This window comes from Phoxinus phoxinus (assembly GCF_949152265.1).
Source record: "Phoxinus phoxinus genome assembly, chromosome: 24".
Taxonomy (NCBI): Eukaryota; Metazoa; Chordata; class Actinopteri; order Cypriniformes; family Leuciscidae; genus Phoxinus; species Phoxinus phoxinus.
In genome coordinates this window covers 19,132,447-19,148,850 of record NC_136899.1, presented here as the reverse complement: position 1 = coordinate 19,148,850, position 16,404 = coordinate 19,132,447, and the positions used below count along the sequence as shown (strand labels likewise).

At 37.6% G+C, this 16,404-nt stretch overlaps 1 protein-coding gene across 7 annotated transcripts in view; it reads left to right on the top strand.

Moving 5' to 3' along the window:
• The window catches only part of kmt2ca (lysine (K)-specific methyltransferase 2Ca), a 159,134-nt gene that overhangs the window by 98,701 nt on the left and 44,029 nt on the right, over positions 1-16,404 (top strand). For 6 of the 7 annotated variants that reach the window (XM_079602699.1, XM_079602697.1, XM_079602696.1 and 3 more), the window contains exons 15-23: positions 3,134-3,253; positions 6,087-6,203; positions 6,873-6,977; positions 8,286-8,390; positions 11,349-11,530; positions 13,491-13,655; positions 13,846-13,955; positions 15,452-15,529; positions 15,676-15,888. In XM_079602699.1, coding sequence (XP_079458825.1) covers positions 3,134-3,253; positions 6,087-6,203; positions 6,873-6,977; positions 8,286-8,390; positions 11,349-11,530; positions 13,491-13,655; positions 13,846-13,955; positions 15,452-15,529; positions 15,676-15,888 — 1,195 coding nt within the window. The remainder of the gene's footprint in view (positions 1-3,133; positions 3,254-6,086; positions 6,204-6,872; positions 6,978-8,285; positions 8,391-11,348; positions 11,531-13,490; positions 13,656-13,845; positions 13,956-15,451; positions 15,530-15,675; positions 15,889-16,404) is intronic. The other variant, XM_079602700.1, reaches the window with a different exon arrangement.

Here is a 16,404-nt window from a genome sequence, read left to right as displayed (position 1 = left end):
CCTTCTCAAATACATCACTCACATTATCCCAGGAGAGAGGGGGCTGGGAGTTGGCTCCAGAGCCAGGGTTTATGCTAGTGAAACATAAAGGAGTCTTTTTGGAGGTGTGTAATTCGGATAAATGCTCACTGAGCTGGAAAGCACAGCACAAACCCATTTCCCCTTTGAGCTCTGGAGCAGAGAGGATGCTGAGAACTCCTAAGTTGTCATAAATCTAAATTAAACATGGTATTGCGGTGTCTTTGTGTCCAAGAGAGTAAACTTCAAACTACAATTAATTCACGCATTCTTCGAAACAACGATTAGAGTGAGTTCTTTCCTGTTTCTCTGGTGGTCACCTTAGCATCTCAATTTGGGAATGCTTTCAGCATCTTTGATCTGATTGAACATATCACAGCTCCCAGCAAGGTTTCGGCCCAGTCTATGCAAGTGTTTTAAAGCAGGTATGAATGCTTGGCAATGCCAAGCCATTGTACAAACTTAAAGTCCACCCAAAAATTATAATTGTGGTTCCAAACCCACAGACTTTCACTCATGTTCTTGAAATGCTCATGAAGATATTTTTAATATCCATGATAATCAGGTGCTTTAATCCAAGTTTTCAGAAGAGATTCAATCTCTTGATAAACAGGTTTAATTTATGCTTATATTTATATATAAACAACATTGATCAGTACATAGACAGAGAGATCAAATATGGTGAGAAAACTCTACCTTGCTTGATGCACGAGAACAAACCTCAGTGGTTCTTCTACTTCTTGCGGAAACTCAAACATGCTTGTCACGCAGAAAAAAACGTTCCTGGCCGTCACACTTTTTTGCCCTTTAATTTAGCTTTGAAGATGAAAGTCATATGGGTTTGGAATGACATAAGGGTGAGTAAATGATGACCAAATTTTCACTTTTAGGTGAACTATCCCTTTAAAAGGTGCTGTAAGTAATTCCAGCTGTTTTGCTAACTTCCATCATGTTGCAAACCTCTCTTACACATCCTGTCTCCAAAACTCAGCCCTCCAAAACATGTCCGTAAACTTGATGTTAGCAAACCCAACAAAATGATTCACAGGCAGAAAGCATTTCTGATTATCTAGTTTTCTGATTGGCAAAAACTTTCTCGGATAGTATTCTGAAACTGAATTTTCTTTTTCCTCTTTACAAAGTATAGGTTTATCACAGAGACTAATGTGGTATGTCAAGATATCTGTTTTACTGATATTGATATTCCCTTGGTATTAGGGATTTTTTTATGCGTGGAAGTCCAAATGAATAGCTTATGATAAAGCTTTGTTACTTTGGTGGTAACAAACCTTAATACTCAAAAGGGGCAGTAGAGTTACAATTGTACGTACCATTGTTTCTAAATGTTGACAGTTTAACGAAATGCAACCAACGGCTAAGCACTTAGTGCTTCTATTTGAGTAGAGTATATGTGTCTGTATTATTCATGTTAGTTTATATGGCTCTGGTCGCTTTGTCGTCTGGAGTATGTGCCATCTGGGCACAGTGTAATTTGAAGGGTGGGCAGCTGTCATTGGCTCCAACTGAGATTTCCGGTTTGGTGTGTATAAGTGTGTTCATAAGTATATGCACGCCCCTGTGTTATCATGTGTGTGCATAAGAGAGGGATTTCGTTTTGTTGTGCAAATGAGCTTCTAGCGTTTCATCGCTTTCTTGAAGTAACTCCCGCTGACTCTCTTCAGCGACGATCAGGCGAGCTTTGCGGTCTGAATTTTGTAGACGTTTCAGAGTCATATTGGGATTAGCTTGAGTTTATCATTTGGAAATATGTATCTGCTGGTTGATAGAGTTTTCATATTGCCATGTATATCTTGTTAAAGTGTCTATTAGGTGCCTACTCAATAAGCTTAATGTTTTCACCTCTCCATTTATTTTACATTTGTACCATATTTGTCCCTTTTGAAAAGCTTAAGGGCAGGAAATTAAATGCATACAAAGACACATAGCCTACTTCATCAACATACTCTCACCGAACTGACATAGCATGGTCATCGATTAGCAAATTAAGGCATCACCAATATCAACAACATTATTATTTTTTTAGCTCTGTCAATTCTTAATCAAATTATAGTATTATTGTTGTATTCATTTTATTTTGATGTCTTTATTCACAGGCATGTTGGCATGATGATATTTGTTTGTTTCTCAGTTGTCCCCTTCACTCACTCTTTAACTTGTGTTAAATGAGAGCTATTCTTTTCTTTTTCTTTCTTTTATGATAACAATTCTTGGGTTCTGTGCTTAAGGAATGGTCATTTGTGTCATTAAGTACTTTTTTTCATTAGGAAGCAATGTTCTGGGTTCAATACAAGTTACGTCCAATCCACATCAAACATTTGTTGGTTACCACATAAAATAATGTTAAATAAAGACAACATTTCAATGGAAATGATAAACGGTGCCCTTGTGGCCAGTTTATTTTTATATAATTCATTTTTAAAAAGTTGTCCTGAGACATTAAGTTGTTTTGAAGCTCAGACATTTCTTTAAAGTTTGGGACAAAACGATACATGACAGCAAAAAAGGAAAAAGAGTAACCAACCAACGGCTGTTATTTATTATGTATAATTCTGAAATCATTTTCATTTTGTAAAACAAAACAGGCCTTGCGGTGTTTGTGTAATGCATTGTAATTACAAAGACTAACCCTCATTAGCTCGTTAAACAGGCTAAATGCTCCCCATGACACTTTGCGCTTTACAAAATTCTCAAAGAGCTGCTTGTTGTCATGCTGATATGATCACGCTTGTTTTGTACAAACAAATAAACATTGTTGTTTCCATGGAGGCCGACACTTTATAATAAGGACTTAGCAGACTTCCCCTATGAAGTAAAACTCGCTCAAAGCAAATACTCACATTTGCTTCTCTTTGGACAGAAGCATTTTACATAACATCACTGTCATGTTTCAGGAATTTGTCCCAAACTTAATATCTCACTTTATTAGCTTGGTATGATGCATTTGTGTAAAAGCATTGCATTCATTTGACATGCTGTGTTCTTGTTGCTGGCTTTCACATTTATGTTGCTGCATTTTGTCATCCCTCATCTTCCCCTCATCACCAATGTACACTCCCCCACCCCACCCCGTCTCTTCTCCGCCGCTTTACCTCAGGGTGCATGGAGTAACCGTAGCGCAATGAGCTCGCCTTCCTGGTCTCCAGAGCACTTGGACGCCTGGGACAGCCCAAAGACCAGGCCGATGCACGGGCTGCCCATCTGGACCATGAGATTGGTAAATGAGGGGAGGGTGTTGAAGGGTTTGCCCCCTGCAGGGGACTTTAAGGTGGGTGTGGGACTGTGGGCTGGTTTAGTTTAGAAGGTAAGCTCAAATATGGTGCAGAGGTTATCATTCCTTAGATGGCTATGAGATTTTATTGCTTAACAATGCGAGTCTGCTACATGAGTTTGTTATAAGTGCAATATTCAGTCATTGATAGTAGATTCTGCATCTTGTTCATGATATAATGTTCATTTAGTACTCATCCAGCAGTAGAAGTCCATTACAACAACCAATACAGCCACTTGAAAACCTCCAGTGAAAACATTGAACAGGGGTTTAATACAGGACACATTCTTGCTTTCAAAAATAAAAATGTACCTATTTTTAACATGACATGCTGTCTTAAAAACATAATGCTCATGGCGTGAGATTCTAAAAACCAATGAGACACAGCACACTAGCCAAAGGCTTCGATCTGATACATATTATATGTGAACAGAAAATTATGCACATGGACCAAGTGGCTGCTATTTGTCAGGGTCACATTGAAAGAGGGTTTTCATAATGTACAATCTCTACTCATGGTTTTTAAACACAACATGAAATCAAAAATAACCCTATTTGACCATAAATGTCCTGGTCACAATTCATCAGCGCCTGTTAATCTTAATGTCAAAATCATATGCTGACATAAGCAAGGCCGTGTGACTAGGAAAACTGTAATATCATAGTGTTTCATCCCCTCATGATTCAGTCAAGTCCTGATAGACAAATCCAAGCCTCATCATTTCTCACTGAATATTATTTTTCCACTCCCATTACAAAAGTTAAATGCAATGCGATTTGCTGTGTTATGTTGTTCTCCATTTAACTTTTCCTTGATCGCATTGTAATTTTATATAATACAAGTTTTATGATAGCATGTTCATATTACAAACTGCATATCTTTACCAATGCATGTGCATGAAACACCAGAGTTGCACCCTTCCTATTCCAGCGGTGTCTCATCAGAATTGCTGTTTCTACTGTGTGGCTGCACTCAGGCAGATTTAAAGAAGTGCCTTCCTTAACCCTAGTCTATTTTTTCCCACTCCATAATTCATTTCTGCACAAATTAGACTCAGACTGTAAAGGCGATGGAGTGCGCCAAGCTTCCTTAGGCAATCTCTCTAAATGAAGTTGACGTCTCCTGTCTGAGTAGTGCTTCTTGGCTACAGTGAGGTAATTACCTGGGAGGAAGTGGGAATTGGGCCAGAGCTTCAGCCTCGATGCAAACGCAACGTGACACCTTCAGAAGCAGGGCAAGTTGGCGGAAGCCTGGCCTGAAATGTGATCTGTAAGTCAGTGCAGTGTTCAGGGAGTTGAGCTGAACCCCAGAGGGCCAGGTCTTGGGATGGATGGATGAGTTTGTATCACAAACACAGATGCAACTAGCTTGGTGACGTCTTCTTGAAAGTTTTCCACCGTGTCAAGCTAGGTTATAGGTGGATAATTATTTCTTCTAAACGGCAAAAGCATTGTTTAACCAAATCAGTCTAGCAGTCTAGCAAAAGTACCATGTGCTGTTAGAGGATAATTTTTTGTGCATTTCTATGAAATGCAATGAAAAGGGATTTTTTTTTCTTCTTCTTGCAGAATGTTATAAAACACTGGTACAAAAATGTTTACCGTTCAAGAGTAAGCGTTATTTTTAAATTCTGGGATTCTGTTAAAGTTTTTCTTTACATTTTCAACATTCTTTCATGTGTAATGTTGCAGTTTGATCATGAAAAGGTCTGCATAGTTATAAAGCACAAAGCCCACTGTTTCTAAAACCCCTGAAACACCTCGGTTGTAGTCTTGAGTTTTCTTCCGGGCACGAACAAGTCACAATATTCCTTATTTAAATAATTCCCACTCAAGGCATACGCAAAATAAAAGTGCACCACTGGGTTTGAGACAGACAAACAGAAGATCTAATAAACAATTTATTACTACGGTTTCACTACATTGATGCTCTGAGCAGCCATATTGGATTCTGAAGTCGGGGTTGTTGCGGTTCCCCTCAGTTTCCAAGCCGCTCCAACACCAACTCGAGTGGGCGTTCCAGTTAAAAGTTCCTACTGGGAATTAAGTATTTCTCACTTCCAAGGACAAATGGAACACGCCATAAATACTCTTGAGTTATTCAATAAAAGTTAGGACCATCAATAAAAGTCTATGCTATTTTTTATTTTATGTATATATAATTTTGAACATCCGTTTTACAAAAATCCTGAAGTTTGATCATTAAGAAAAGAAAGATAGCATACCAAGTCAAAACATCCTGAAGGTCTGTGCCGAGTTTAATGGTCATATCTTGAAAGCAAAGATGGAAGAAGCAGCGTCTCAAATAGCTTTGTCAAGCCATCATAACTAAATATTTTACCTGAATGCATGGAAGGTTGATATTTTTTTATTATTGTTATTTTTAATTTTTTTAATCAGGAAATAGTAATGATCCAAAACTGAAATCCGTGTTTGCAACATAACAGTAAATTTCAAAATAACTAATTTGTGGAAATGGATCGAACCTCCCAACTCAATAATCATTTTTTCTTCTAAGGTTTAAATCAGAGATGCTATTATAATACAATGGCCAGAGACAATTGGCCTACTGTCGCTGTCTTTAGGGAACTTAATGGCTTAATAAAGCACATTAAATTCAACATGATAATTCTCATGTTGGTTTATTTTATATCACATCATCTAGCCCTGTTAGCAATGAATATTTGCCCTTTTGTATTATATATTCACACTCAATTTTCAGAAAGTGTGCCTTCAAAGACATTAAATAATATCTTCTCTCCATGTCTCTGTCTGCTAGGGTCGTGGATCTGGCTTTCCTGGAAGGCGGCGACCCAGGGGAACTAACCTGTCTGGAAGAGGTGGCAGGGGACGCTCCAGGCTAAAGATGGAGAGCAGCCCTGTGGTGACCCCTGGGGTATGAAGCCCCCACCTCTACAAGCATAAATAAAACAGCACTCAGATGTGCTTAATGTTCACATTAAAGCCTGAGAAATGCACTCACGCTCAGCAGAGCTTCAGCAGCAGTTCCCAGCCCAAATGGCCTTTTCAAAATAGCAAATGCTGACATTTTCCCCAACACGAACGACTTGTGATGGGGGAGGTTGAGCCAGCATGTACTTGGTTGCCAATATGATAAAATAGGCAATTTTATTCTCAGCAGCCGTTCTGTAGTTTACACACATAATGAACATCTTGTTTTAACTTTGTCAACCAGTCTCATGATAATCCAGTGGCACTCTAAATTGTCACGTAACTTTTTACCATGACAAGCCTTTAAATATAAATGATCCATTCCTGTGGCAGTGTTGCCAGATTGGTTGACGATTTCTAGCCGAAAAGCTCTCTAAAATGCTTTCAGTTGCCAAAAACTAGGACTGTCCGTAGCTGATTTTAATGTGAAAGTAGACCATATGGTATTTGGTTATTTATAAAAAATAGTGAGATTGACCTCATTTTACCTTTTCTGTTGCATGATTACAGTGACAAAAATTCCAGAAACAACCATGATAGCATTAGACACAGTATAGTAATATTTTAGAAACCGGTGTATGGGTCTAAACTGGTGTCATGTGCCCTGTTACAGGTCAGCTTTATGGATTCTCCATATGTTGTAAAAGAAGAGGAGGAGAACTCCATGCACAACACTGTGGTCATGTTCTCCACCTCTGACTCCTTCACACTTAAACAAGTAAGTATTTGAGGATGCGTTTTTACAGTCAAGGGCTACGTTTACATGCAACCAAATAATCCGTTAGTAATCGGATTGACAGCTCAATCGGACTGAAAAGCCTTCATGTAAACGCCTTGATCGATCCGAATGACATTTTGATCCGATTGAAAGGGGTGGTTTATTCCTTTTCTAATCCGATCGAGAGAACATGTAAACACTTGATCGGATTGAAAACTGAAACTCTGAAAGGACTGCGCATGTGCAATGACGTTGACATAGCGTATGGCGCTCTGAACGAGCTGTTCTTCCTGTTGATAAAAGTGTAAAATATGAGTGTCCTGTCATTCTAAAATTCTCCTTTCACTCAGCGTCTGTGAAGTGGAGCAGGACAACGTCCCACCAGTCCATGTTTTGGATCCTCATCCTCAGATGACTGGTTTTGGGCGCGGGGAGGGGCATTTTTACTGTGTGATAAATGAGCAGCACGGCACAACGGTTCATATGCTCATTGTATCCAAATTATGAGCAGAAATGGATAAATATTAAGTCTGCTGTTAAAAACGCGTCAAAAAATATATTCCGATTTGAAGCTTGTGACCTATAAACGTACACATCAACCCGATCACATGTTTAGCGTTCAGATGAGTTGTGCATGTAAACGTAGCCAAGGTGGTGCTCACTCTGGTTTCATGTTGTATTTATTTATAACATACAGTGATTTGCACTAGGGATGCATAACGATTAATCGCAATTAATCGTTTGCAGAATAAAAGTTTTTGTTTACATCATATATGTGTGTGTACTGTGTAAAATAGTTATGTATTTATAAATACACACACATGCATGTATATAGTTTAAAAATATTTACATGTTTTTATACATTTTTATATTTAAATATAATTTATATTATATATAATTATAAATACTTAATATATAAAAAAAAAAAATTCTGAAAATTGTACATGCATGTTTGTATATTTATATATACATAATTATTATACACAGTACACACACATATGATGTAAACAAAAACTTTTATTCTGCAAACGATTAATTGCGATTAATTGTTATGCATCCCTAATTTGCACACTTAATGTCTGAATGACATTGTATTAGATAAAAATGCAAAATACCAAAGTTATGTCATCAACATGCAACATTTGAAATTTAGCTAACATAGTAAAAACATCTCCCGGCTTATCTTAGACCTATTTTAGGCCACGCGATCCTGCTCTTTAAAAATATGAGCCTAAGATAATCTTTATTTAAGAGTGAGCATGAGTGTTAACTTTGCGGGTTGGTTTCTGATCTCTCTTGTGTCTCCAGGACATGTGTGTGGTGTGTGGGAGCTTCGGTCAGGGTGCTGAGGGCAGACTGTTGGCCTGCTCCCAATGCGGCCAGTGCTACCACCCCTTCTGCGTCAATATTAAGGTAAGCCCCCCGCCTCCATCAATCACAGCTGACCCCGTTCACGAGCACCGTTCATGAGACGTAATGGTTTAAGTTATGAGCTGCTTTTATCTGGAGTGAAGGTTAATGGTGCGTGAGATAAGTGTGACAGGTCAGTGTGTGAGAGGACCTGGATGAAAGCAGCCTGAGGGTAATGCGTAATATGTTAAGAGGATTATGAAGCACACTATAAAGACGTGTCTTATGTTGATAGACTAAAGCAGAGATCTTTATCATGTGAAGACAGCAGAAGAATACATCAGGGTGCTTTCAGTATCTCTCAGCGCTTTGAGATATGCCAAGTAGAGAAACCTCCTGATCTTCATTTAATAAAAGAGGCCCAGATGGATTCTGCAGATTTTTTTCACTTTCCCAGTGTGGATTCTGGACCTGATTAAGAACAATTAAAGTAATAAATCTCAAGAGGCTGTGCATTAAAGAGATGGTTGGTGGTGGAGAGTGGCTTATTAAGTGTTTAAAATGGCAGCACCAGCAATTATGAAAACACTAGTGTTCTATAAATGTATTATTAATAATAACCACAGTAATATAGTGTAGTGTGTCGCTGTGTCCCAAAATGTATTGTCTTAGTATGTACCCTTGAAAACCCAATCAAAATGACTGAAGTACTCCCTCAACAACACCAAACCAAAAATGTATTTTTATATCTCATATTATAAGATGTTTGCTATCAGAAAATATTAAATCATTTAAGACAGCCCTGCTATTTTATTATCAATTGAAATTTCAGGGTTTTTCAAGCAATTTAAAATGCTAATCTTTACCCCCTGGTATTTGCTTAAGGACCACCTGAGGGAACACATACCCCTTGTTGTGAACCCCTAATGTAATTCATTAGCTTATCTGGAGGCTGATTAAGGTTGCCAAGCAACATACAGTTCATCCTTTTGTTGCAGATCACTACATTCATATAGAATTCAGCTGATCGGTGTGTACAAGTGAACATTTATCAGCTATTTTACCACCGCTTCAAATATGGCTTATCCCATCAGAATGTAGAACTTGGTATTATCCATTCCATAAATGTGCACAACCTACACATGTTTTTTTTTTTTATTCAGTGTCTAATTGGCAGATATCATGGCCAGGTGTCTTCCATTCTGAGCGAGTCCAGCTTCTGTGAAAGAGCTGTCTACCTCTCATTCATTTATCCATTGGTCTGTGCAAGCAGCTGACTAATCACAGCTGCTGAAGATAATTGCTCTTATCCCAGATAACAGAACAAGGATATTTATTTAAAGATAATTGATGAAAATGCTGCTATTTACTCACCCTCACGCTGTTCTAAACCTTTTAAATTTGAAAAACAAGAAATGCTAGTTAATGCAATATAAATGCAAGCTAATCTTTTACATGGGAAGTGGATGATGATTCATACTGTCAAATATAAAAGGCACCATATTATAAAAGTAGTCAGTACAAATTGCTTCTATATTCCTTCTAAAGTCTTCTAAAACCATACGATAGCTTTGTATGACGAACAAGCTGGAATTGTAAATCATCAAACATCATTGGTCCTTAGTGTTTCATGAGTCATGACTGATCTTTTTTAGTGTTGAAACAGGCACAACACATATTGAAGTGCCATGATGGAATGTGGACAAGTTTGAATGAAATTTGAGAGCTGCAACAGAGAGGAAATTGTATTAAATAATTACTTAAAGGCCTGCTTTACCCAAAAATATAAATTCGGTCTTAATTTACTCAGTCTCATGTCATTCCAAACCCATGATACTTTTCTTTATTTTGCGAAACACACAGATCTTTTTAATTAAACCTGAGAGATTTCTGTCACTTTATTGAATGTACATTATGAAATTTTGAAGCTTGAAAATTTTCCAGCGGTTTTATCCAAGTCTTCTGAAGAGACAGTTGCTTTATTATATGATGAACAGATTTTATTTAGGCTTTTATTCACACTCCATTTAATTTTGTTCTTGCACGTCAAGCAAGTACAGTTTAGCTTCCTGTTCATTGCATAAAGCGACTGTGTCTCTTAGAAGACTTGGAATAAACAGCTTAAATCGTATGGAGTACTTTTACAATGGTTTATGTACAAACATTTTGAAGTTCAGAGTGTTTGGTTGCCTGGACTTTGGAGGGACAGAAATCCAACAGGTTTCATTAAAAATAACTGAATTTGTGTCTGCGCCGATAGCCTCGTGGGCAGCACACCGAAATATAGCGCCGTTTCATTTCGGGCAACCCGAGTTCGAGTCGTTCGAGACCTTTCCCGATCCTGTCCCACTTCGCTTCCTGTCTGCTAACTTGTCCTGTCATGATAAAGGCAAAAACTGCAAAAATATACATTTAAAAAAATACATGTGTGTGTGTGTGTGTGGGCGTGGGCTCAGTGGACTTTTTTTTTTATGGTGCTCTTTTGGAGTTTGGCTGCTCATGGTCATTCTGAATGGAAAAGAGTAGCATGAACAACTCTGTGATTCATGGGGGAAACAAAGTCATATGGTTTGGAATGACATGAAGCAGAGAAAACAATGACATAATTTATTTTTATATTTGAACTATTGTTAACTGAAACTTGCATCTCCAAATAGCTGTCATATCAGGCCTATATATGTCAATTTACCTTTATTAATATGGGTATAATGATCCCTTTACCCAGTGGAATATAAACCCATAGTTGCCGGTGAACAGCAGGCTGACTGGACATGCTTTTTAGTCCAGGACAACATGGTTGGATTGAATTATCACCACGCACATAAATTGATCTGTAAATACCAGCAAATCCTTCTGACAAATACCTCTGACCCTAGAGACATCTAACAGCTGTGTTCTTTGTGTTTTTTATATCCATTCAGATAATTGCCTGCTAAATATATAACCCTCCATTGCCCTTTAGACTAGTGCTTGACCTGTGACCTCTGACCTCAGGTGTGTATGTGTGTGTGCCCATTTTAGATCACAAAAGTGGTCTTGAGTAAAGGCTGGCGCTGTCTGGAGTGCACAGTGTGTGAGGCATGTGGGCAGGCCAGTGACCCCGGGCGCTTACTGCTCTGTGATGACTGTGACATTAGCTACCACACATACTGTCTGGACCCACCACTGCAGAATGTACCCAAAGGCAGCTGGAAGTGCAAGTGGTATGTACACTCACACACACACACACACACACACACACACACACACACACATACATACAGAGAGACTTCTCTAAAATTAGAAGCAGCTTTGGATCACAGCCCAGTTTAGTACTTTTTTTAGTAGTTCTGTCTATATATTTGTCTATACATATTTGTCTGTCAGTCTTTAGGCTATATATATATATATATATACAGTATATCAGAGCTCAGCGCTAAATATTTTTTACTTGCCCTGCCATAAAAATAAATAAATAAGAATAGTTGTTCTTTTCATTGTTTTGTCCAATGTATTTTAGATGGCAGTAAAATTTCATCGCTTTTGATTAAATTTTTTATACCACATCAAAAACTACTAGCCGAACTTGAAACTAGAGTTCAAACATTATTGAAGACAAATTACAAGCTATAGCACAAATAAATACAATAAAAAATAAAAATGTGTATTGTGTGTGTTTGTCCGTTCGAGGGCAAGAATGCACAATTTAAGAGAACACAATTCCTTGTTTGTGGACTGTATGAGACACAAATCTCTGTGATATCCTTTCTATATAGTCTGTATTTTAAACAATCAATATCAACTTTTAGCTTGTTAATCGGCCCAGGTTTCAGTGATAATTTGCAAATAATCGCTTCTAAGATTAAAATGTGTAATTATGAATACATTGAATACCCAAATAAATGTATATAAATGGAAGATGGGGAAGGTCTCTCTGGAAAGATATGACTTCCAGAGCAGAGGGAGAGAGTTGCACAAATATTGTGAGAATTATCAAAATTACAGTCACAGAAAGTGAACAATAAAATGCATTACTTGCATTAATTTGTAACAGAATTTTTTTCTTGCGTTTGTTGTAACTGAATGTGACGCACCAGTTTGAATATGAAGGATGAAAAGTGAGATTTCTGTATGGATCTACAATAGTCTCATGATTATATTTACAAAATATTTTTCACTGATGCTTTGACTCAATAACATTTGATAATCTAAAATAACATTTTTGTTGATCTGTGCCTGGCAGGAAAGTCTTAAAATATACACACAGTTTCGTACACGCATGACTATTTGCAAATGCAGATTCAGCAATCAGTGTTGAAATGTGAAGTATTTAAACTTTGTTTTTCATTTGTGAAACTTATTTTGTAAATATAAATTTGGTTGTGAGTTTGCAATGTGAATTTTGAGCTGCAGGATAATTTTCAAAGAATAACGAGCTGAATGTTGCACTGTTCCTCAAACAAAGCTATCATATGGCTTCAGAACCCGTGGTATGTATAGTGCATTAGTCGTGTGGACTAATTTGGGAGAAAAAATGGTCTTGAAGTTATTTCATAAAGTCATAATGATCCTAAAATGGGCTTCAGTTTCTTTTCCAAAAAGCTTAATTTTCTAAAATATAGTTTTTTTCTTTCTTTCTTTTGATTATGGGGTGAAATACCCATGCATTTTCTTTACAGGTGCCATGGATTCATGATTCTGACATTCTCTCTTAATTTCTTCCATTTAAATTTCTCTCCTGCTCTCAATGCTTTATCTCTTTGTTAGCCTCAATTCTCTCTTTGTTCCCCCCCTTTATTGTTTTTTTCTCTCTCTCTACCCATCTAACACTCTCTTGATCTTTAGCAGCTGTTTTCAAACAAGATCGAAAGGGATTTCATACATATTTGCTGTAATGTCACGTGTAATCCTCGTTCAAACAGACTGGGTTTGCTTTACATTGTGAAGCATTCGGTCAGAGCTTTACTTGGGTTGAAGCCATTTTAATATTTATTTTTAGGGCAGCGTAGTCGATGCTAAGCCATGTGCAAACAAGAAGGTGTGTCCATTCACAGAAAGGCTACAAAATGAGCGTGAAAGGATGGGTTTAGACGTTTATGATTAAAAGTGTGTGTATCTGGGATAACGTGTCTTTGCACACTAATCTATGTTATATATGTGTGTAACTACATTGTTCTCCATCAGGTGCGTGTTGTGTACTCAGTGTGGAGCCACGTCCCCCGGCCTGAGGTGTGACTGGCAGAATAACTACACGCAATGCGGCCCATGTGCGAGTCTCACTGTGTGTCCCGTGTGCGCGCGCAACTACAGAGAGGAAGAGCTCATCCTACAGTGCCGGCAATGTGACAGGTGGGTGGCACTCTATCAATGTCATAACGGCAGAATAAAAGGGTATCATTGGAAATGGCTCAGCAGATTAGTATATGAATAAATGCAGGTGTTGATGGAGAAAAAATATTAATTGCATTGAGCCTGTGATATTTACATCCTTTGACTTCTTCTTAATGAATGTGGCCTAATCATGATGTATGGTCTTCAGGTGGGTTCATGCCTCATGTCAAGGGCTGAACTGTGATGAAGAGGTGGAGAATGCAGCGGATGAGGGTTTTGACTGTTCTCTGTGTAGAATGCACACCATGCCAACATCTGGTAAGAGCTACAAATCTCTGGGGCCGGATATGTGAAACATTCTTCCACCGTGTATGGCAGCCCATAGAAGCACTTCTGGGAAAATGATGAAATTTGGTGCACAGATAGAGGACATCCTAAACATTAAACACAGAAATTTTGGAGAATCTAACTCAATCCCTTGTAGCGCCACCAACTGTCCAAATTTGCACTCATGGTTATGATAATAACATTTGAACCGTATGGGCTAGAAAGAAAAAAAGAAATTCCACTGATTCCTCGCTTGCACCCTTTGATTTAATTTTCCATCATGAAAACTTTTCTGCCATTTACATTTTTCTGACCTAGGCAGGTTGTCCAATTGCCTCACATCATCTTCAGACAGCCCTGGAAAAAAGTTATTAAAAGCTTTTTGATAAACTAAACTGTTCATGAATAACGTGCAAACAAATTTGATGAAGAGCACATCAAAATGGATGCAAGACTATATTTGAAAATGTCTCTTTTTGCTTATAACTTCTGAATGGTTTGCCATAAAACTGGTCTCTTTTTATTCAGTGCAGCATACTGATTCCATTTCGGATGTTTTTGGGGGTCAGACATTTTGAATTTTGCATTATTGTATTGCAATGGGTCATCGCCACCATCGGTCAAAAAATTATTATGAAATTTCAATAAATGCTAATAGCTTTTGATTAATATTGCCTATTTTATTTAAACTGGTCTGCATAGATTCATTGAGTCATACCAAGAACAGTGATGTCAGTTATACCATATTTGGTCAAAATCACTGTTCGCCATTTTTTAATTTCTTTAAAAACCTGCTTTTCTTTTAAATACTCTTAGACCTTTGGTCAAAATTTCACCAACATTGGCTCAGATCATCTTTAGACTATGTGGGCAAAAGGTTTTTAAAAGCTTTTTGATAGACCATATCGTTAGGAATATTCTTACAAAGTTCTCGAAATTTATCTAAATAATTTTCTTTTTCTAAAAGGATTTCCGTGAATACTGCCCCTAGAGTTTTCACATTTGATTTCTACATGTGATTGTAGTTTGGATTTGAGTTTTTAAATTGATTTTATGGCTTGTTTTGGTTGTTCAAACTACAAAGAACTAAACAGATTTGAGGTGGATATGCCTAAAAATCCGATTTTGCTGCATGTCTGAACAAAAATGCCCTAATCGTAACCTCAGGTGAAGTCGCTTCAGGTATTCTCTCTGGTTTTTTTCTGTATCGTGGACGTTGATGCTTGATTCTTTAACAGATGGAAACTAGAGTGTTTTGGTCAATGAAACTTTGTTCTAGAAAAATGTGGTTCATTAAAAAAAAGCAGATGGCCTGAATTTTAAATCAAGCTGCAACCTGTTCGTGTGAATGAAGCAGCAGTTAATGTAATCTGCCTTTAATGGCTCCAGACTGTCCCCTTATCAATAAATAACTAAACAAATGACTGAGTATGCAGTGTTAACCCTGGAATAAGTCAAGCTTCCATCTTCCTCTTATGTTGTTACAGGTGGCACAGTGGCAAATCTCATGGACATCAGCGAGCCTCCTTTAGTGACACAGATTCTTACAAAAGTCAAGGAAAATGGTATGTATACTATAAATACTTTTTTGATCATTGCACTCTGCTTCAACAGATTTGCTGTGTAACAATTATGTTCCTTAAATTGCTGTCAAAGGGACATTCTCTGAGCACTTTTGCAATCATTATTGCTGTGTTCTGTTCTGTGCCAGAATTCCAGCGGACGTATACTAAGGACGGCGTGTGTTTGACTGAGTCAGGCTTGTGCCAGCTCCAGAGTTTATGTGTCCCAGCTGCCCGCCGCAGACGACCCAAACCTAAACTAAAGCTGAAGATCATCAATCAGAACAGTGTTGCCGTGCTGCAGACGCCCCCTGACCCTCAGTCTGAACTCTTCAGGGACGGAGACATGGATGACAGTAGAGGTAAACAATGTGTTTGTGCTTAAAGGTGATCATATTATTGATCATATTTGATCAATTACTACTTTACCACTAGATTTTGTTTTCAGGGACCAGTCTTTAACTCAAAGGTTTAGGATTTTTGTTTTGTTTTGTCATTTTTATTAAAATGTCTATATATTTTTTAAGGGCTAAACAAAAAGGCTACCTTGGTTCCAAATGCTGTTACCAAAAAAGATTTGACCTCCTACCTTATTTCCTTCCTGGGTTATTCTATGTCAAATAAGAAAGATATGTAAAATTTCCCCTGAGCACTTTTTTTTTTTTGTCTTTTATCAGCAGTTTCTCAGCATGATCGTTTTTTTTTTTTTTTTTTTTTTATGGAAAAAGTTTTCTACCTTTTGATTCTCCTTTCTAGTTTTGGAGTTATGAGTCTTTACTTCAGTGTATGTCTCAAAAAACAACTCTAAAAATGTCTTCAGGGCTTAAAGGGTTAAACTAAAAGAGAATGAGAAATGTTGCCTTGGCAACTAGCTGATC